This window comes from Athene cunicularia, assembly GCF_003259725.1.
Source record: "Athene cunicularia isolate RWA chromosome 3 unlocalized genomic scaffold, athCun1 chr3_part1, whole genome shotgun sequence".
Lineage (NCBI taxonomy): Eukaryota > Metazoa > Chordata > Aves > Strigiformes > Strigidae > Athene > Athene cunicularia.
Genome location: NW_020799097.1, coordinates 57,592,552 through 57,616,271, shown reverse-complemented (window position 1 = coordinate 57,616,271; position 23,720 = coordinate 57,592,552). Strand labels below are relative to the sequence as shown.

General features: G+C 40.7%; 1 protein-coding gene across 2 annotated transcripts in view; it reads right to left on the bottom strand.

The window, feature by feature from the left end:
• Positions 1-381: 381 nt before the first annotated feature.
• Positions 382-23,720, bottom strand: part of NKAIN2 (sodium/potassium transporting ATPase interacting 2) — a 456,467-nt gene continuing 433,128 nt past the window's right edge. For both annotated transcript variants that reach the window (XM_026845887.1, XM_026845889.1), the window contains 2 exons: positions 7,057-7,138; positions 382-1,602 (listed from right to left, as the gene is read on the bottom strand). In XM_026845887.1, the coding sequence (XP_026701688.1) occupies positions 1,593-1,602; positions 7,057-7,138 (92 nt within the window). In that variant the 3' untranslated portion in view covers positions 382-1,592. The remainder of the gene's footprint in view (positions 1,603-7,056; positions 7,139-23,720) is intronic.

Here is a 23,720-nt window from a genome sequence, read left to right as displayed (position 1 = left end):
ATGAGTGGCATGAGCGCACAGGCCATGGGAGCTTGGGAGCCACGTGGGTTTGGCCAGCAAGGAAAAGGGAGTTGCTCAGGGCATCTCGAGCCTTTCCAAGTGCTAACCTTCCCTCTTGCCCTCAAAAGCTACGTGGTCACCTCAGGTGTGGTAGGTGTGTGCGTTTGCCTATGCAAGGTCTGAGCAAAGAAACAATGACAATCCAAGTTTCTGAAAAGCCTGAGCAAACTATTGGGTTTTTCTTAATGAAAGCCACCTAAGTGCTTGAAAATACAGATCAGATGTAGAATAAAACATATGTTCCTAGGAGTTCAGAGTATTTCATATACACATTGACCTACTAGTAAAATTCCCAAAGGCATCTTGTTGCCAACTACGTAACAGCACAGTTTTTTTTTTTTTCAGTCACAATAATACAGGAAGATAAAATACACGTTCTAACACACAACAGATCCCCCAAATATACCACAAAAAGATCTCCAATATTTCCTCAACTGAACTAGGCCCTCCCCTCCCTCCCCAACTGAAAACAAAAATAAAATATATGGATCCCTTATGGTGCAATTAGAAAAAAAAAGCTCACTTACAGAGAATTTTCAGTTGAAATTAGATATAAAAGAGTAAACATATCTAGTACATATTCAGTTGGCCTTTGTTGATAGAAATCTGCAGATGTCTCTGTAGTTAGTAAAAGACATTTAGAGATAGCTATAAAAGCACCTACAGTGCGATAAATAAAACCAGCAGGATTAAGAAGCACTGTTTCTGCTGCTTATTTCCAGTACGTTAAATTATTAGTTTATGTTACCCCTTTCCCCACCCCGACCCCAAAAGGTCTCATTTCTTTTTTTCTTTTTCTTAATCATTATAAACTCTTTGTTTCTTGACCACTGTGGAGCCTCAAAAGTAAAGCACTTCTCAGACAGCTGGCAGTTTTCTACTTGGTCGCTCTGGAGCTGTGGAGCAACAGAGCCTTATTCCCTGACATGAAAACAAAACAAAACCAAACAGAAGAAAACCACTGACTTAGAAATCGTTCAGAATTAACAGCAGCATGTTACTTCAGAAAGCTTGCACGGAGTTTCTCTGATGTGCAACGCAGTTGGGTTAAGGCAAGTATGAACTGTACAGCCTTCAGGACAAACAACGTGCTGTCTATTGACTTCTGCTGCAAGGTCATCCTGGTATTTTTAGTATTGTGTTGACTGAGGAGACTCGACGTGGCCAGGAGTGCGGAGGGGGCTCCGAAACCACCAAATGGGCTGAGTTCAGGTCTTAATCCTGATGGGCCATGATGGTGGTGGCCAGGGTAGAGAAGAGCCAGAAGATGGCACCAACGCCTCTGCTCTGGCCCTCTGGTGCTGGGAGGCAGGAGGTCCAAGGTGGGGGTCTGGGGCATCTCCCTTAGTACCTGTTAGAAAGAGGGGCTGAAGGTGTCCGTTGTTCTTTGTCTCACTGTTCAATCAGCTTTTTTTTTTTTTTTTTTTAATAGCACAAAAACTGGATTTTTTTTGCTCTTTGAAGAACCAAGGGGCCATCCTGAAACAGTTTCCTTGATGGGTCCTCCAGCCCACGTTGAGTAGCCTCTTTGTTTATTTTGACCTAGAAGATAGAAAAAGAAAGATGCTTGTAATCCACCATATACCTATCTGATCCCTGCCCTGTTGCCTCAATGGCCTTCTGCAAGCAAGTGTAAGCCACCAAACCAGTAACAAACCTGTACACATGGGATGAAGAGGACAGAAAAGACAAGGTATTTATTTGCTCGGGTGATGGCTTGGCTCTCTCTGGAACACCATCAGGGAAGGCCACACAGGTTTTCTAAACCATTCTAGGCAAGAGTGATATTTAATTAGAATCCATGTGTCAACTGGAAGGTGACCTGAACTATAATAATCTGTCTGAAATGTAGCTGTCTTTGTAAAACCAAGAAGGGATGCAGTATGCAGGACAGACAGGCTGAATTGCAGATACCTTGGAAAGTCTCCCAAGGTTCTCTCACAAAGCAGAGTGCATGTGTGAGTGCCACTGTCCTTTACACCTGCGGTGCTGTCCCAAACCTGTGTTTTCTAACTCCAGCTTTCAGTCTGAAGTGGACAAGGTGTTGTTTGTTGCTAGACAAGTCTTAGCTGGTAGCTTATTTAAAAAAAAAAAATGTTGTCTCTTAATGTCTGAATCCCACAAACATGAATCTTAAGGAGATAGTAACTGAGCAGATTTGTACTGCATAAACTTGGTGAGTGTGATGGTGGTTATACTCTAGGTGCTGTTTTTTGTGTCTTGCTTAAGTTTCATTTATACATCAAATGAATGTTAAAGTAGGCAGTACTTTCAGTATGTGCAATTATCTAGACAAATACCTACAGCCTTAGACTAGGAGACCATGACCAGTATAATGCACATGTAAACACACACACAGAATTGATGGGACTAGGTACTAAGGGACGTGCATTAACCCCTCCTACACCCCTCTGACCCTGAGTTATTGCCTCGCAATCCCTCTAACACTTGGTGAAAAGTAGGATCCCATTAGCCAGAAACTATCGTTAAGTGTCTTCTAGTGTAAAGCAATGCCTACTGATAGTCTTGTGTAGCAAAATACACAGAAGTGGGCATATATATACACATAAACACACATATATATAAAGGGGTCTGTGTGCATATAGGGTGTGTGTTTCTCTGTGTATATAGTATATGTGTGTGTGTTTTTATATAATGCAAAGATGCTCAGACTTCACAGAATATGAAGAAAGCAGGCTTCACTTCAGGGCTGAACCGCTTTTGAGCAATTTCTCCAGTGCATTAGGCATCAGCATCAGACAGGCATGCTTTTTTTTTTTTTTTGCTTCACCACCTCTTTTCTTGAGCAAACAAGATTACTGTGAAAAATGTAAAGAAAATTATCTCTCCCCTCCTTCCTTCCTACTGTTTTTAGAGCAGTCATGATGCAGTGCAGTGGTGTTCCACAGCTATAACCGTGTTTTTTCATGTGCAGCAGAATCAGTTCCATGGAGTGTTTAGTCACCTTCCTCGGTCACCTCCCAAGAGCAGAAGTTTTTCTTGACAATTGTTTTCCACCATCTTATTGTGTTCTTGTCCCATGATCTGGAAATGAGCACTGGCATCTCCTGCACAGAATGCCAGGAAGCTGCTTTTTAGTACATCAGCTGTGGCCACACTGCAAGGGGGTGCATGAGCACTGGTGCTGTCCCATTCATTTACAAAATGTATTCGTTTTGAAGGGGCTGACTAGGTTTATTGGCTTGTACAACATAGAGCATGCTGTTGACAAATAATAATAAAAAGCCATTTACGACAGGTAGATAAACATCATGATGAGAATTCTTCCTCCAAACACCAGTGTTTTATTTTAAAACAATTTTAAATTGAATATATTTTTCTTTTTAAAAAGGAAGCTGATTTAAATTAATTGTGAAATTGGGAGAGATGATAAGGAGAGTTGTGATTGGAATTCAAAGCCTAAAATACAGAGAAAAGAAACAAAGTGAACCTGAATCTAATAATTCTAGATTATTTAAGGAAACAGTAGCCAGAGATAGTCACCCTAATACACTATCTACAGATAACACTTCTTTTTCATAAATGATTTTTTTCCTTAAGTATCCTGTTCATTCAACTGATTAAATCCCCCACAAATGTACTGTGTATGTGTTTAAACTAAACTGTTCTTAAAAGTAGAGCTTAACTGATATCACAAATAAAAAGTAACAATACTTTAGACAAAAAAACTCCTGACACATTAAAAATGTAAAAATGAGAAGCCTAGATAAATCAATGTAATTATTTAATTGCATGTGTAAGTTTGTGTAGGTTCAGTATAACCTCCAAATTAACAAAATGAAGTGCTAACTTTAGCACACAGGAGGAAACTGGTTACAAAACAGTGTGTCTTAACAGTTAGCAATTACTAAACACAGCATTCCTTCAGGATGATAATTAAACTGTGTATGTACAAAACAGTTAAAATCGATTTAAATCACTTGGATGTAAATCTGTCCGGCTTGAATTGAAATAAAAGTTTGTGTTGATGGAATTCTGTCATTGCAATCCACTAAATCAATTCACTTCAGCAAACAGTACGTGGGTGATGACTGAGACCTACCGCACATCTCTATGTCTTTAAGATTTGTACCGTTCCTGTATCTGGTAAATATATGGGGAGCTCTCTGAGCTTATTACTGAGATGCATGTTGAAATTTGCATTTTGATATTCTGTACAACCATTAGAAGATGATTTTGGTTTCGTAAGCTCTTCAAAGCTGAGGCCGTATGTTCTCCTTCACTCTTGTAGCATGCCTCACACACCTATAGGTACTACCACCCCATAGACAACAAAAAGAGGTGTTATTGTGTCTTTGGAAATAGCTAGTAACTGGATGATTTAAAGGCACCTATGTCCTACTCATAAACCCAGAGCTCCACATGAGTTGCACTCAGTGTGAGCCTGAATAGTATAGGACACAGAGGTGGCAACAAACTATATTTTCTTCATCTTTTGAAGGAATTAGACAGGCTAATACTTAATATAACCTCCACTGCTTATGGATTCAAAGACATTTTGTAGCAACTGATAAAGTTGTGGAAATATTTGTATGAATACAGCCCTATGAATATGTATGGTACAGTTGTATCCTGGATGGGTATGATTATACCTTGGACAGTGGTGAGAGTATGGCAATGGACTCCATCAAGCAGGTCAAGTCAGGTCAGGACAGGTCTATCCTATCCTATCCTATCCTATCCTATCCTATCCTATCCTATCCTATCCTATCCTATCCTATCCTATCCATCCTATCCTATCCTATCCTATCCTATCCTATGCCTTTCTATGTTAAATAATTCTTAACTTTTACTCCTCCCCTAGAGATGCTGAGCATTCTAAAGTGAAGGTGACATTGGCCAGAGAGTGATGTAAAGTCCTGTATTGTTGTTTTCTCCTTGCATAATGGAGAAAACATCAGAACATCAGAACACTGATGTTCTTTGGTGAACAAGTTCCCTAGGGAACCAAACCCTTCCTCACAACAAATAAAGCATTAAAACATCAAGTATGGCCTGCTGTTATCATATCAGTGTGTTTTGATTTCCAGTAAGTAATATTGCTGTAAATAGTGCTACAAGCAGATCAAACCACAGCTTGATTAATTTGACATTCGAATTTGTCACTCCACTACCTAATGGTCTGCCTACATTTACGGAGCAACTGCAGTATGAATACATATGCATGTGTTGCTGGTATACCTCAGCTGTAAATAACAGAAAGGTATTACTAAATGCTGCAAAAGCCTCTTAAGGACAGACTGGAAATTCTTGTCAAATGCTATACAGTCAGAGGGAAACATGAAGTGTCTTTGACTGTGGCTGCAACATGGCAATACTTTTGTGGGTTGATTGGACAAAACATCAGCTCACATACTGATTTCTGTCTCTCGGTTAAGACAGCGAAATCACCTATACTCCAGTGAAAATGCAGCACTGAAATAAGGCGTAAAACAGTTTACATGGATTAATCATATATCTCTTCATCTCAGCTACAAGCTTAAAAATATTGCCTTCTTTTTTTTTTTTTTTTTTGCACAGGTCTAGCTTTCTTTACAGTCAGCATGAAGATGCTCAGTAAATGCAATCTGCTGTTCTGGAAGCAACACTGAGAGCATAAAGAGAATGGGATAATATCTCAGCTGGAGGGCTCCATATGTTGATGACAAGGTATGGTATACTGAGAAAGAAATAGGATTAGAATTGTTCTAAGTACCTATGAGCCACACATAATACTAGGAAGGAAAGAACATTTTCTAAAAGCACAGCATTGTGCCAAAAGTGCAGGTGAAAAATCTTTACTTGAGCACAGACAGATGGGAAGCTGAAGTTAAGATGGCATTGGAGATACGCACCATTGTAATTTGAGATTATTAAAATGCTCCTAGCAAAGCTCCCAAAAGGCCCAATCCTAAACACCACTGCAGAATTGATTGTACCACTGATAAAGGAGTAAATGCCAGTTCCATGCAAAAATCCACTAATCCATTATCAGACTTTCTTCCACTAATCAGAAGAAATGAAATTAGATTCAAGGGTAAATGGAAGTGTATGTTGGGATGGATATTGTTTGCCTGCATTTAGTTCTTTTCCTCAAAAGAGATGTTCAGAAGAGAAACAAAGGAAAAACGTAAATGATGCCCCTGTGTGAGCTGTTGCGTTTTGTGCTTTTACTGTGTAGGCTAGTGATGGTAAATAAAACATTTCAAAAGGCTGCAGCAGTGAGGTTAAGATTTATCTGGGCAGTCAGGGCTGTTCTGTATTGCAGTTGGCATCAGTACAAGAAATATGTGAAGATGATTATTCCTGGACTGCTCTATGGTTGGATGTTAGCTCTAGTGTGAATGTACTCCAGTTGCATGTGCTGAGATTTTATCACTCATTTAATCCCCAAATATATCAGATTGCACTTCTAGGCAGTGAATGGAGTTGTCACTCACTGGCTAGGTAAAACACTGTCTTCTATTCAAACTGGATTTAAAAGCCATGTGTTGTTATATTTGGTTTGGTTTTTTGGTTTTGGTTTCTTTTTTAATATGTGGAGACTGGAAATGAGGTACAGAGGTGCTTCAGTGAACAGATGCACCCGTAAGGCAAATGCTAAATGCAGCCACTAAATTAGCAAGTTTCTGAACTTTTGATAAATCTTAATAAAACCCACTTTTTTTGCAACCAAATTTTGTCAGATCTGACTAGTTTTTACTACACCGAATTCTCATTGCCTCTGAGTAGAACTTGCTTGAATGAAAATGGGGGGAAAAAATCAGGTGAGAGATGTGTGTTATTTAAACAACTGTGACACATTATATCCTGCCATAAGAAATCATTATAATTCAACAGGAGAGTAATGTTGGTGCTTAAGTGTAGCTTGAATTTGGTCTATCAAAAAAATGCTTCTGCCTATTCTGAATTTTTAAGTCACGTCATCTTTCAGCTTAATGATCCTTTAATATCAGCCTGTCACTCTGCAGAATATCTCGGAAGTTAAGTACTTACATATACATGGGCTGTAGCTGTAAATGAGATGTCTTCTGTGGACCTTGATAGCCGTAAGAGTCAAATCCACCTATGAAATCAACTGAAAGGAGGAAAATTGCTTTCATTAGCAACACCTTTTCAGAAGTAATAGGCACTATCATTCAAGAATCACCCAGCACACAGATTATTTTTGACGGCCCTCTAATAATTTGTTAAAATTAGATCATCTAATTGTGGAGATGAAGAAAAAGGGTAAAAAAAAAAATAGAGAAAGGCAAAGACCCTTTTTTAACTTTAAAATGAAATTAATTTTAAAATCACAAAAAGGCAATGAGTGATTTATAACAGCCATCTGTCTATCAGAAGTAGCTGCACATCCCTCTTTTCAAGTAGACCACCTCATTGGATACAAACCAACATGCTATTCAGATATTGCAAATGCTGAAAACCATTTATTTATTGGCATGAATGCATTGCTTCTGACTGTGATTACTGTGTCTGGCTTGCTGTCATACTGTGGTTCAGTGATGTAGAGGAGAAAGCACATTGATGTGACTCTGTCTGAGAGACAGCAGTTTCTCTGATTCCCTGCTTTGACATTTGGGTTGAAATGCATGAACAGAGGGTTGGAACAATTTATCTGAGCTTCAGAGATGAGACTTCACAGATCTAAGGAAACCAGCATTTCTCTCAAGGCACTGGAGGTCTGCAGGAAGGTTGTAGAGTGGGATTTATTTATTAATTCACACCATTGCCAGTTCCCAGTGGTCTTCTCATGTTTATTTTAAACAATTTCCAGGGCAATTCAATCTCATCTGAGCCTGAGACCCCTGTTTCTCTGCTATAACACTTTCTTTACACAGGTAAAAGTCCACCCTTTGTTTCCTTTGCACCAGAAGACCCAACTATTGGCTTTTGGGGAGTTATTTGTGAGCAGCTCTCATCCCTGAAATATTGTCTCTTACATAGCAGATATGAATTTGACTCTACTTTTATAGAAAAGAGTTCAGATATAGATGTGTATTTTTCACAGGTCTGGACACTGCTAATGACAGACTGGCTCTGTATCCATTAAAAGCAAAAAAAGAGAAAAGGTTCTTTGATAAGGGGATAGCTTCCTGTGGATCTAAAATGAGTAAAATTCATATAAAAGTCACAAATTATAAATTTATAACCCTTGGTTTCAGAACTTTCACGGTGGTTGGAGTCTTAAAACTTACATTACTTTATTACATTATTTTATGCTAAGGTACCCCTCAATGTGTGCCACACTTATCAATGCATTCACATGCATTCCAGACATATTATAAAATCAAATTCTCGTACCCTTCTGTCCACCATTTATTTAGCAAGCAAAGAGCCACCAAAACAGTAGACTGGACCAATAGAGTATGTCCCCATCACAACCACAGACATGTTAAACCTGTCATTCACCTTCTTCCCTGGCAAGAATGGCCCCTGCAGAAACAATGTAGCCATTTCTGTGCTCTGTGGCAGCATTACATATACTCCTATCCCAGAATGATGTTTCACTAAATTAATCCCTGACACCTCTAATGAAGGAGGTTCTATAGTCTCTCTGTGTTGCCTTTCCCTGTGCCTAATTTCCTAATATCTAATTTAAATGTAATTTCCTGCAAATTACCTACTTTTCTACATTTTGGCCTTTTCTCCCTATGGATATGAAGACAAATGAGCATTTTTTTTTTTTTTATGACTACTTTCAGGCATTTTCAATAAGTATTTTCATTATATCCATCGTTTCCAGATTTAAGCATACCTAGTTCTTCCAAATTTTTCTCATGGCCTCTACATTTTCAAGCCTGAGGAGCCTTCTTCAGTCTGCTTATGTTTTTCTTACAGTGGTGTGCACAAAGCGGGATTAAGTGGAACAACTGCCATGTAGGTCTTCTGTACATTACCTGGAATAACATGGTGGGTTTTCTGTTGTTTTGGGCTTTTTAACATTTTTTATTCTGTTTAGTTTTTCAACAGCATCATACAAATGCTTAATAACCAGATCTTTACTTTTATGTTTTGACACTAACTGTAGTCTAACCAAGTAGTCCATATTTTATCTGAAGACACTTGATTGATTCTTCCCCACAGGAGTTCTTTTGCACTTGTCTGTATTGAATTTCATCTTCTTGATTTCAAACCACTTCTCAAGATCGTTTTGACTTCTAATCCTATCTTCACAAGTGCTCATACTTCTCCCAGTCTGATTTCATCTGAAATTTTTACAAATGTTCTCTCTTCTATCATCATTGCTGTTAACAAAAATAATGAAGAGAATTATTTCCCTAGCTGAGGTCTCAGTAGGATCCTGTCTGAAATGTCATCCCAGCTCATTGATAACTAAATTTCAAATAGAGTTTTAAACAATTCTTCACACAACCTATGATGACTGTATTTGGACAGTGCTTCCCTGGCCTGCTTACAAACCTTTCATAGGGTCAGAATCTTACTAAAATCAAGATAAATGTCATTTGTTGCTTCCTACTTACTCACTGTCTGTAACTATCAGAATAACTTTATTACAATGTGATCATGTCTTTGGAAGCATACTAAGTTTATAGGCACAAAATGAAGATTCACTATAGGAATATTGTTGAGTGAAGTATTAGGCTGGGATGAAATAAACCCCCTCTTATTGGTGTTGGACATGTCTTTGCTGCATCTATGGTTTGTTATTCTCTTGACCAGTCTGGCTTTTATTCTCACTTCGGACCTCTGACAACACAAGTCAGAAAATACCTGTGTTGGACTGAGTGTCTCACAGGTGTCAACCCATATCAGTTTACAGGTGTTGCTTATATGCATTTGTCCAGCTTTGCATTTCTTGTGTACTTCCCAAGACCCTTTTAGCAACTGGTAAAGCACTACTAAAAAGCATAGATACTCTGTTTTGCAGTTGTAGGGCAACAGGTCTTAAGGGTGATTTTAGGGTTTTGTAGCTAAACCAACATGTTAAGAAAAAGATTTCTTTGAGTAAAATGAGTTTGTGTGGGCATGAGAGAAAGATGCATGCCAAATATCTCTGCATGCACGCTGTCTTTGCCCCGTTGCACAGAGTAAACACAGAGTGTTAACAAGCCAGATTGTCAAGTGACAAACAAGGCAAGCTTGTAGAGACATTTCCATGTTCAACAGACAGTGGAAATTCCCATGTGTGTAACCAAATGATGGTAGGGCAGAGAGCACTACTGTGACCTTGTTGTAGGCATACAATGGCTTCTTACACACAACAACAAACTTTTCAAGGTAGGTAATAGAAAGTGAACTCCAACACAAAAGGATTTCAGTTATTTCTTTGTAGCGAATTTTCTTGATAGTGTCAGTTTCTTAGCACTGCAAAGCCTGCAGTGTCCAAACTGTGCTAAAAGCTCCCTGTGGACTCTCAGCTGGTTTCTTAAAGCATGCAAAATACTGCCCTTTCTGCAGGCATTTTACCCTGGCTGTGGCTGAAAGGTCACTAAAAGTGCCTTACGACTGATACATTCCTGGCAGCAGTGACATGCGATGAATAAAACAAGGCTCCTTAGCTGAGTTGCTACAGAGGCGTCCATCCTTGACCTCATCCATCAAATGCATTTTTGACTATTCTGTTTTACATTCATCTTACATGTCACTGTTATCAGAAGTGTCTCTTTTGTAATGTTTTGCTTTAGTAAAAGCACATGTGCTTATACAATCAGAGAATCCCGTTGCTTTGAAATATTAGTTGGTGAGACGCATATTTTTTTAGTTGAACTTGAATAGGATAATAGTAATAGTATTTGTCTGTAACATGTGTTATAAGAAATTCAGCTCGAGTATTTTCTTCCTTTGCTGGTGTTAAGGGGCTTGTCAGGCATATGACTGTGGTTACAACTGTAACACAGAGAGGACATATGGCTCAAAATAGGGACATATTTTCTATTACTAAGTACCCACAGGGATGCTAAGTTTCAGCCCCTGCTTGCAGTCACAGTTGCCACTGTCACTGGTGTGTATCGGGACAGGATGAGAGGCATAAATGGGTTTCTCATTTTTCATTTCTGGAAGCTTGTGGTGTATAGAAGGACCATTAAACTGAGATGCACAAAAAAGATCCTATTAGCATGGATGTGTATATGGGAGAAAAGACTTGCTAGAAAGTTTGTAGTGAGAAACATCGAAGCTGATGAAATCAACAGATGGGCAAAGAGAAAGGAAAAAGTGTAGAATAAAAGCAATAATATCTTCCTGTAGAAAGCAAAAGGAAAGATATTGAATAGAAACCAGAAGACTAGACACTATTCTACTTATAGAAATTTTTCTCTGTGAGTTATAAATACAGAAGCACAAAGATACAAGTCCTCAGCTAATATATATATATTTATAGCTTCAGTGACTTCACTGAAGCAATGATAATTTACATTAGTTTAGGATCTGACCCAAGGAGTCATTTAGGGCACATGTGTATAGAAATGTGACTGATGCTATGGCTTTCCTTGCATTTTAATAGGCATCCAAAAATCAAAGCAGACTAGATATGAAAGGATATAGAGTTTAGGAATGGGGAGGGGGGTGAGTGGCTTTATCTGCAAAAAAAAAAAAAAAAAAGACAGGGAAAGGTTGGGAAACAGCTATGTACTTGGCTAACCTGTGACCTGCAGTATGGATTCCTTCTTGACTGCTTTCAAACCTTCTCCTTGCTTTGTTTCTTTGTTACTATTGTTTGTTTTGCTGATTATCTCATCCCTACCCTTGATGCATGAGGCCCTGCCTCTCACAATGGTAAATCTACTGTCAACACCCAACCCTGCCTTCACCGTCACATCAGCTTCCTGCCTGGGACTCCTTCTTTAAAAATGAAAATGTCTTTGGTAGGAATTCTATAAAGAAGGTGACTCCTTTCACTTCCTGGTGATTCCTCTCTCCTCCTTCACTTTGTCCATCTCCCTGACAAAGAAGCTTGGGTTCTCCAGCTTTATTAGTTCCATTCCAGACACCCCCATCAACCTCCTCATATGCTTCCTTCCTCCCATCTCCACTTGGTTCCCTGCACCCCATCTCTCACATTTCTTCTACAAGCAAACTGATAAAGTAGTCCTCCTTTCTTCAGTTTTTCAGCCTTTTTTTCACACCTTTTACCATTCATTTCCCCTTCTCTCTTACTACAGTTACATGATTTTTTTTCTGTAAAACTTCTGCTTGTCCCAGTCACAGACCCTTTTGACTTTTTTTTTTTATTTTTTAATTTTTTTTAACATTTCCCTCCCAATACAAACACATGTAAATTCCTTTCATAAAAAAAACCAACTCCACCCTTATTCCTGCTTGTCCCGTCCTCTCTCTCTCTCTCTCTCTCTCCCCTGATGTTTTCGAACACTTTCTGAATCTACTTTCTTCCATTTCTGTAGATTTTCTCCCATCTTGTGTTCTGTCCCTTGCATGGAGGTGGAACCACAGTCAGATGACCTCTTCCTATCCAAATTTGGGTACCAATAACCACCACACACAGTCCACTCTGTGGTCACCTAGGCACCTTTTGGACAGGCGTCACTCTCTTTTTCTTGAAACCTTTGACTCACTGGCATCTGCTTCTCTTCTTGCCTTTCTCCTTTCATCATTCATCTTTCTTGATGGTTCTCCGTGCAGCACACTGCTGAAGTCCCATGAACAGTAACCTCTGCCTTTTATGTTTTCTCCACCTCCTGTAAACTGGGTAGTCGCACTCGCAAACACAAATTCTGCTTTTGTCAGCTCTCTGAGGTGTCACGGAGTACCTGGTTTATGATCACTCTGCTCCTTCTATACAAACTGAAATCTCAGCTTCTCTCTATGATATTTACCCATGGATAATTAAATATCAATTCCAGTTCAGTATGGCTAAAATCAGAATTCTTAGCTGCTCCTCCCTAGCCACCTCTGTTACCTCTTATAGTGAACAATGGCACATGTATCCTCAAGTCTGCCTGTCACTTGAGGTTATAAGTTAGATGTCAACTTTAGTTTGCACTGTGCATGATTTAATTTCCAAAGACTATTTTTGCATATTGAGGAGGAATACTTCTATCTGTTGATACAGCTATAACATTTACTTAGGTCTTTCAGTATCAAACACCACAATTGTTCCTCTCTTTTTGAACTCACCACACGTGGAGTTAAAGAGACAAAAGCTACAGGATTCATCTTTTTGACTAGGTTACTCTTCTCTGCATCCTGCTACTGATTTGATCTTCTATATTACATGAAATAGAAGGTAAATCTTTACACTTAAAGTCTATTGTAGACACTACATCAGACTCTCCTCCTTCCAGTTCTGAAAGCTAAATTCTGCCCCCATGCTGTCAGCTTGGCCTCCATACTTGTAAAATTTCCAAACATTTTCTCTCCTTATGAGAATGTCTTCACAAACAGTTCTCTTATTACTTTCCCTAGAACTCTAATTAGGTTGCCAGTGCCCTTATATTCTTGTCTACCATAGTGAATAATATTTGCTTATATTTTCTTTGTGTTCATTTTCTGTCTGTACCCACCAGTTGCCTGTTGTCTAATGAGTAGATTGCAAGCTCCAAGAAACAGGGTTGACATTCATGTTTGTACAGTGCTTGGCATCACGGTATATACTTGAATCTAAAGCACTAAAAAAATATTAAAAATTGACACTTAATCATGATAAAGTTGGTACCATTTAAAAAGTGCTAATGGCCAGGGAAGCATATGTGCATGTGCACATGGATGCTTCTAGCACATGTATGTTATGACTGAACACGCTATCTGAGAGATATAGAAGAGAGAGAACATGTGTACATGTGCTATATCTATGGTGTCAAATTTATGTACATTGGCTGCAGAGGCCAAAGACTTGGCTCCCTGGACTCAGGCCTCAGAAGTGTGTTTAAGTTTCACTGTCACAGCAAGGCACTTCACAGCACATGTAGCTGGGTGGGAGGAGAGATGGCAAACAAGCTACAGCTAATAACATCACTGGGGGCACTGCTGGTGCAGAAGTGAGTATGTGAGTCAAGAGAGAGCTGTGCACAAATGCTGGTAGCTCAAAACTGGCCAAAGTGTGAAAAAATGAAGGGGAGTAAAATTAGGCTTGGTTAATAACTTTAGAAATGACATATGGGAAAAAATATAAAAGAACATATGGAGACATCCTTGCTCCTGTGGCTTTGCCAGTATCCTGCTACCCGCCTCGTTGTTTGGTGAAGGTCCTTCCAAACACTTTAGTGCTGCTGCCTTTTTATGCTGTGAGCATGGCCTCATGGCTGTTCCACAATATAGCACACAGGAGGAGGTTTGCTTGAATACAATCTCAATAACGTTTGTTTACAGTGATAATGTAAATTGGTCTTTTTGCTGAGCGCACAGTGATTTAGACTTGCAAAACAGGATAGATCCAAGCACTGGGAAAAGAGGAGGAAGAAGGGCATCTGCCAGTATGTGAGGCTGTGTCCTTCCTGCCGGCACAGGAGGGTTCAGAAACTGCCAAGGATTTGGATGCACAGTCCGGTTCTTGCGGTGCGATGAACTGCATTTCTGCCAAATAGCCAGTAACGGCCTGTGAGTGCTCTTAGCTCACCCATTTGCAAGGTGAAACTAAAACCTCAAACCTTTAAAACATGACTTCATGGCATTTCTGAGCCCTACAATGGCCACAGGAGCAGCAAAGGGAAAGCCCTACACAAACTTCGGTGAAGTTTCTCAGCTCAGATTCTGCCTCGCTGCCACTGTTTCCATGCTGTTTACTTTTGCAATAGCCAAAATTATTCTGTAATTTTTTGCTTCACAGGGGCTTTTCCTCCAGCTCCTTCTTCTCTTATCATGTTTCTTGTTGGATAAGGGCCTGCAGCACCCTCTTCTGTCTTTGTTGCTGCTGATCCCCTGGCTAATTTGTTGATCAGTCATTCTGAGGCAAGACATAGGACTGGGGAAGTATGCAGGTCTGTGAAACCTGGTAAGCACCACCTGGTGTCACAATCCTTACAGAGGTACTGACAAGGATCTCAGCCTGTTACTCCCTATATTTAGGACCAAGCAAGGATTTAGATATTGCATTCAAGGTGAGATGGTTGTACCCAGAAGAAAATACCAATATGAATGGTGCTGAGGGTCCAGAAATTAAAGAATCCATAATGGGTCTCAGACTCCTAGGCAGAGAAGGGGTCTGGTCAGTGGCAGAACCTCAGGGCAAGACATGAAGAAGACCATGCTCTGGAGCAATCCTCAGGAAGGTAGAACTGGCCAACAGCGGGAGCTGTATCAAAGAGATGGGAACCAGGGTCATGGCTGAGCAGAAAAGAGACAGAATGAAAGCAGCCAGGAGTAACTAAGCAAGGCCTGCAAGGCACAAACAAGGCTTCAGCAGCTGAAGGCAGAAAGAGGAAGCAGGGACAGGACAGGTAAGAACAAGAGCCAGAGGCAAGAGGAAATGACTGGATCATAGCTATAGCAATGAGAAATACTGCGCTGAAATGGCCAGCGCTGCTTTTATATCTGATAAATGCAGCAAGACACCTGTCAAGCTTACAGACCCGGAAATAGGGCTGCAGTCAGGTAGGCTGACGCTTGATCCCTGCAAAGGCTTTGCAAGGCTTCCCCAGGTTTGCAGTGGGGCTTGTCCCATGCCCACTAAAGAGTCTGTAAAACGCCTCCACTCAGCTATGGAACATTAATAGTCTGAGGAATATATTGTTTTCCTAAACTGGACAGAACTGGACACTGCTGGATAATAGCCATTTGCTTTCAAATTTTCATGCTTGGGTACTGAACAAAATAATATAGCCCTGCAGTAGGCTTTGACCGACAAATAATTCTCAGAATTAAAGAAAATGTGGGGTAGACTGAATTATCATAGAAGTTCTCAAATGAATCGTTAGGAAAAATTGTTCTTAGCCAGATCATTGCTAGGAGCAAGCAATAAAGAGAGGAAAAAAAGAAAAAAAGAGGAAAAAGAAAATTCCTGGGGCAGTGGCCTCCAAGCATGACCACCACACTAATAAATTAGAATAAGAGTCATTAGTAGGTGCAACAAAGTGAAGAATTAAGGCCCAAGTCTGTGAAAGTTAACAATCCAATTCTAATGAAGACCCATCTAGATATTTAAAAGGAATAGTAATAAGGAAAACTAACAGAAGGCATGCTGATAAAAATAATTTAGCACAGAACTATGTCCCAGGCATGTAGGGAACTGTGAGGAGCTCACGTGGACTGTCCCAGCTGGGAAGACACTAAGGCTGCGGGCGGGTGTCCTGCTCAGGGTCACTGGAAATGGTTAACCAGTATAGACCCCCCACAGCAGCTCATCACCACTTCTCTCCAAGACGCTGCTGTCCTTCAGTCTGCACTGAGATTGGTAAACCAGGACCTGTGGTGTTAAACCCACTTGTTTTGACTGAACCCCTGAGAAGGCAACAAGACACCCTCAGAGGCTGGGGAACCAAGCAGGGGAAGGGGGCTGGCAGCCCTGTATGACGGCTGCCTGCAGGCTGCTCCTCCACCCGTGCTCAGTGGGGTCCAAGCCGGCCTCCCTCCATCGGGGCAGAGGAGGAGATGCTCCCAGGGTGCAGTGCAGGAGGCCTGCCTCCAAAGTCTGCCTTCTGCATTCAGTGTGAAGTAGCAATAAACGACTTGACATCAAAATGAAGCCTTTCACTGGCATGAAAACAAAACATGATGGTCTGCCTGAAACCACTTGTCATGCAGTTTTCAGCTCGTGGACTGTTTCAGATTTTGCTAATTTTTCCTGATTTTGAATATGATTTTTGTTTATTTTTAAATGTCAAAACATTCCCATGACCTGGAAGACCACATCTTATTCAGATGTGGCAACAGCCTGAGCATCTCTTTAACTCATCTGTGACTTTTGTAGTCAGAACTGTCACTCGTTACTACCTCATTTCTGCTACCTCATTTCTGCTATGCAACTGTGTAGGACATTGTTTTGTGATCTGGACTTCTTTGTGTTCCTCTCCGGAAACAATTAATTCATGGCAAGACAAGTAATATTTTCAAACTTTTGTATGAAATGTATCTTTCTTCATAAAAGAGATGTTAACTGTTTATTCCCTTTTCACATATGCAAATCTTTTCCAATACTTCTGCAACATGTCTTCCTTGAAAAGATAAAACGTGTGTGGTGAATAGTTAAAAAAACTGATGCAAGGTAAGTATATCTCCCTGGCTGTTACAGTGCATTGATTTTATTAAGCAGTATCCCATTGTGATGAGCTGCTGGAATGGAAATGTTACTTCCTTCAAGCTTTACATTTTGTTATTTAGACATTTTTTAAACTTGAGGTTGACAATCCCCACAGGAGGAAGTGATGGATGCAAGGGGAGTGGCAGAGAAGACAGTGAGGGAGAAGAGAAATTATCATAGATGGAGCCAGCAACACCACCTTTTTTCCCCCATGTGATTTTATTTATATATTTGCCTCATACCACAACCTTGTCTCCCAGGGATTTCTTGAACATCAACTTCATTAGTTATGAAGGCAGCAATCCATAACCAATTTTCTTTTCATGTCAAGCTTGTTCATGTATAAACCCAGCCCTTTTGTTGGAAACATTTGCAATTAATCCCACAAACAAAGAAAATGCAAATTGTACAGTCTACCCTAAGCAACCCTTCTGACTCAAGGCCCTGACCACTGTCTATTATACACTAAAATGAATTGAAATTCCCACTTTGAGCCTAACCTAATTTTCTAGTGATAATAGGCATGGATTCCCAGAAGCATTCCATGCATCTAGATAGTAACATCCTAATTTCCTTTCCTGGTAAATGTTTTAAATAAGATTTTAGCACCAAAGGAAATTAACCTTTAAATTAATTGTAATTATAAAATGCCATCACTGATTTTGTCTTCAGACTAATTACTTGCTATTATTTAAACAAACTGCACCTCCTCTGAGGTTTAAGTTTGTTTCTCTCTCTGCACTGCAGTGCCAAATGATCACAGACCAGGCTGTGTAACGTCTGCTGAGTCCTATGACACCTTGGACTGCTCAGGTCCCTTTACATCTCAAATGCAGCCAGTTTCACTTGTCATATCTTCCTGCCATAGGCTTTCACCCCGACACTTCAGCCTTGCACTCTGCAGCTCAGACATTTTCAGGCTATGCTTTCTAATGCGCGAGCACACCTTGTGGGATGCAGAGTGCCTGTGTTCTGTGCTGGTGAGAATGAGACACTCAATGCCAGCCTTCTGCTCTCTGAAAGGTCTCCTCCAAGACAGGACATGACTGGAAATAGTGACACAGGAACCAGCTATTGGTATGTGCAAAAGGTTGATGCTGTACAGGCATCTCAGGGAGTTTCCTAAATGTTCCTGGTGGCACTGAGCTCCCCAAGGCAGCTCTCTTTAGGATGAAAAGCATGAGACAGTACCATGGGATTTCAGAATCTTCTCTCCCTCCATGCTTCCATCAGCATCCTGACAACCAAAGGCATCCCATTTCCCTCCTTTTGGTTTACTTAGTTCATGTATCAGTCACCACACTAAATGAAACAAGTAAACAGAAAAAGCTTCTAACTTAGCCACAGGGTGTAAATTTGAGACTGCAGCTGAGCAAAACCAAGCTGTAGTTCTAGTGTCTGTAGCATGTTCATTGAATTCTTATTCATGAATGGCCTGCTCAGCAGTTGGAGGACAGCTGTTTTAAATATTGGTTTGTAGTTGTTCCTATTCTTATGTTGCCTCTGCAGACTGCCTAGGCTGTCCTTAGCATTAACCAAACAAGTCAGACCAGTGCTTCACCCTATTGTGAGAGAGGTGCCTACCACAGATAGGGCAAATTACTCTTTGGAATTACATCCCTACCTCCCCCGACTGTGGTAGAAATCTCAATTGTTGGTTTAAACTGAAGACCTAATTACAAGCAGCTGTGTGTGAGATGCATCCTACCTGCTGCAGCATAGAAAAGGTGAAGAATGAATGGTGTTTTCCAGAGAAAGACTCAGGGCATATTACAGAAAAACTAACAAAATGTATAGCTGAGGTGCTGGAACTCCTTCTCTTGGGAGGCTGTATTTGATTAAAAACTACCTTGGTTCAAACTTAGGTGGACACTTTAAGGAAGAAAAGACTATTGTGGGAAACTAAATACAATGGGACCGCTTCTGGCTAAGGAAGTCCCTGAACTGAAAATTACTGTCAGGATTTTCTGGGAACCACAACCTTGCTCTGTTCTTATATACCTATATGGCAAATAGATATGGAAGTAAGCATCAGATGTTCTTCATTACTGGATATCACATATGGGGCTGGGTAGACCTGGTACCTCCTGCCTTGTGTTGTGATACATCAGTGTGACAGATAACACTGCACTGGTAGGGCTGCAGCTTACACTGTAGCTGTGGTGTCACCTTTCCTCTGGGGGGCAAGAGATCTGCCAGGTTGCCCACGACAATAACTTCCATAGATGCATTCAAGTCCAGCCTTGTCTGCAGAAAGATGTTTGCAGTCATCTTCAGCCATCTCCCTCAGCCTTAGTTTCTGCTTCTTCCTATCTTTCTCCTGTCCTGATATTTTCAGTATTTACAGCCATATTCACCAGACAACGAGAAGGGAAATGAAGAAGCAGAATTAATAGCTGAACATTTGCTACCAGTTTCTCTTTGTCTTTATTTTAGAGATTTTTAAGCAGTGATGGAATCCGAGGTATTATTTCTTTGTAATATCTCACTAAGGAGATTGTAAAAAGCATTTAGCACAGAAATAAAGTGACATCTGAGCATATTCTGCAATTCAACAGTGCCTTTCATCCCAGAAGCTCAAAGTTACGAAGCAACACACCTGTGAGTTTGTCCCTGTCATTATTTCCCATTTTAAATCTGGGAAACAAAAGTATGGAGAGGTTAAATTGCCTGCCTAAAGGTGGAAGGCAGCCCGTAACAAAGCTAAAAATAAAAGGCTTTTCTACCTATCCCATATGTTTGTCAAAATTTCACATCTCTTACAGCTGATGAATTTAATATTGTCTTTTAAAGGAAAATCTTTGTCATCACCTTCATACTTCCCAGGTCAGGCCTAGGATCCCAGAGTGGATTGTTTGGCACTGAGTTTATTGGCACATATTTGCCATGCTGTATTGCTCACCAGTAGATATCCCCTACCTATCTGGGGTATTGTCTTCCTGAACATTTTCAGTGATTCAAAAAGAATCTTGAATTCAAGTTTTTATTGGGGGGAGTGAAATAATCTTAAAGGATTATCTAGAGCTGTACTTCTGTGCCAGACATCCCCAAAAACTGGGTTTAAGGGAACGGGCAGCAAAAATCTACATTTTTTTTGATGCTTTTTTTTTGTTTGCTTTGCAGTTCACATGGAAACAATGTCAGGAGACAAGAAGATAGTCTATGTGCAACTTGGGTCCCTGCTAGTGTGAGACAGTGCAAAGGTTGTACCTCATAGTACTCAGGCAACAGTCAGACAGGCCATATCTATTCTCTGATTGCTTTGTCATTGTGTTATGGTAGGTAAATGCTGTTTCTTTTCCCTATCTGGGTCTGCAAGAAAGCCTTTTGGATTATGATTTCACTGTGAGACACAGACTGAATTGGTGATTTTCTCTAGGCTGGGGTTCCTTCCCAGCCAAAACTGTCCCTCTAATAAGACAGTCTCTTTTTCCTCAACAGAACCTGCAAGGTGAGTGCAGAATTCCCACTTCAGTAACCCAGGTTTCTATTTTAATTGCTTACAGAGAAAAAGCCCCAGGAGGATGCTGCTTTATTTGTTACATTCCAGGGTTTTCCACAAAATACCCGTATATTTAATGACATTTTTAAAAAAAATACACTGAATTTTCTTTTAGTAAGGCAGTAACAGCTTATAGCAGGGAGCCAAATTGCTGTGAGGAAATGCACATTAAACAAACATTTCAATGTTATTAAAAATAATGTGCAGCCTTTGAAAAATGCAGGCCTAATACGATTTTGGAAAACAAATGAGTAGCTCTGATAAGTTTACAGCCGTTGAATGCCTCCAAGTAATGATTGTTGCTGACATTTTCATGCTTTATTTTTAATTGATACAGCTAATAATGCCAATGAGGTAAGAATGACAATGGTTTAAGCATACCAGTGGCAATAGAGGAGAGCATTGAGTCGGCAGCAGCCCTGCTGGGCATCCATCCTCCCTCGTTTTTCCCAGATGAGGATCCGAGGCCCTCCAAGCCTCAGAGTTCCTCCTCCCACCACAGGGAACACCATGCAGAAGGGACCTTTAGGAGGCACAAACCACCACCGAGAGAAGTAGTTGGGGAAAAGCTTCCCTTGCCTGACCCTTGGGGAAGGGTGCAGTAGTTCGGCTCCAGTGCACCCGGTGTTAGAGCACTGCTTGGGAATGTACCAGGAGGAAAAGCAAAAAGCAGCTTCCTCTTTAATTCTTGACATAGAATTAACCCAACCCAGATTGTCCTCATAAAAGTTAGTATGGACTTGTGCTTCGATTTAGGGGGCCTGCTGCTGGATTTATTTGGCGTGTGAGTAATTAAAGCCTCTAGACTTGCTGATTCAGTCCTAGTTATGACCCTGATTTGATCACTGTATTGTTCCATTCCTAATCCTTTAGTGAGGTTAGAGCAGGTTAATCTTAGTGAAATGTTTGCTTAATTCCACCCCTGCTCATTTGTTCTCTTAATAAAATCTGCATAAAGAATGGAGAAACAGTAATTCTTTCAGCTTGTTCCAATTATTCTGAGAGCAAAGCTAATTCAGTTGAAGCAGCTTAAGAGCAACTTGATTGTGTTTCTACAGTTGAGGCTCTGTGCCAACAGATGAGGCACCTCCTCTTCTCCCAAGCCATGTTGATATGTTCCTCTGGTTAAAATATGGAACCTGCCCATGTCTGGCTCTTGGATGTTGCATGACTTTTCCTCTAGTCTTACTCCTTGCTGCTCACTCCTTCCAGGCTGTGTTTCTGCCTCTTTTGCTCCTCTTCTGGACTGTTGTTTCTCCCATGGCCCATTAGCAAAGCAGAACAAATGGAACTGAGTGTATGGGTGTTCACCACATCCATTGTGAGAAGCAAAAGGCTTTTTCTTTTGGATGTATCTTATCAGAAAGGTTTTTCTATTGACTGTCTCACCAGACAGGATTTGTGGTTAAATGTTCATTTGGTGCAACCAATATGGTTATCCTTATGGTCCTCTGTGATTGGCAGTGAGGCATCCCATTTTTACAGGTGTGAATGGTCCTGAAAACCAGAGATCTAGATATCTCTTGTGATGTCTGTGAATACAGAGGTGGGTAAGAAGACCACTCCAGCATCTGGGAAAGCAGGGCAGTGATGTGGGAGAGTTGCTTTGTGGTGACTGGTTTTGCCAGAGGATCTTTCTCAGCTGACACATCTTTAGCACACAGAGGGAACACCAGATGCCAAACTGCACGCAAGCACAAGCCAAGTCTCACCCCTTATCACCTGTGGATGGTAGGCAGGGATCGGTGGGCAGCAGGGTAAAGCCTTTTTCTGCTATGCTAGCTGTCCAGCAAGTCTAGGGTAGGGATTATACTGTGGGCAGGAGGGGTGTCTTCATCACTCTGTGCCACACAACTTGCTCCATAGCAGCATGCAGGGGCGAGGAACTAGAAGAGACTATGGGAAGAGAAACACAGCTAGGGGGTCCGAAGAGATCTCAGACCAAAGAATTGTATATGCAGTGAGCTCTAGGAAAGTCTCTGGAACATATTCCACTTTTCCTGAAAGCCTTTCTCCTTTTCACTCAGTCTGCATGAGATGACCCTATCTGTGAATGTACTGAGGAAGTTACACTTAGGCGTCTTCCTCTGGAGTAGAAATACTGAATAACATGGCATCCATAAGGGATACATTACTTCTCAGAAGAGCATGATAGATGGATATGTTGCCAAAAGGCAAGAAAAGGGTGAAAAAATGTATCTAAATGGAAATAAAAGAATCTAAAATTTAACCTGAGCAGGGGGTATCTGTATGGACTGCAGCCCCTGACTGTCACAGCAAGCGTTCAGCAAATGTCAGAGTGGTCGGATCAGAGAGAGAACTAGAATTGTTCTTATTCTCTGCTACATGCAGCCTCTCCCTAGAAATTAAAGCTGATTTAATTTTATGATACCTTGAGGGGCCAAATCCAATCTGAACATTATTACAGTATTGGGACGACTCAGCCATAGAAGCTCTCTTTTTCTCTTTTTTTCCATCCACACTTCCAAACTTCACCAAAGGTGAAGCTGTGGTGTCTGAGCTTGTGCTGGCTTCATTGTGCTGGGTGGGGATTCACTCTGGTACCTCAGGGAGATGCTCACAGATGGGCAAGGTGGCTCTTTGCCTGGAAGAGGAGGCCTGGCTGAGGTGTACTAACAAAGTAATAAAGGCCTCAAAATAGGCAAGATGATCACAAGAAAAGGTTCAAAGCAGCATGACGATCAGTGGGTTCTGAACAACAGGGAGCTCCGGCCGCAGTGAAGAGAAAACAATAACATATTGGCAGTGGCACTTTGCTGCCAGGAATGATGCTTTACAGACCACGGGAGAAATCTCTCAAACGTGCTTTGACTTCTGCTCTTGTTTGGTGAGCCAAGTCACAAGTCCTTTCCTTGCTTTTTACTTGCATCATGCCTTAAAGCATTACAGAAGAGTGAAAAAAACGATTCAAGTCCTTAGAAGAGAGGGTAGAATAGTATTAAACAGGTTTTCATTTGGGGGGGAACATGTTTTCATTTGGGG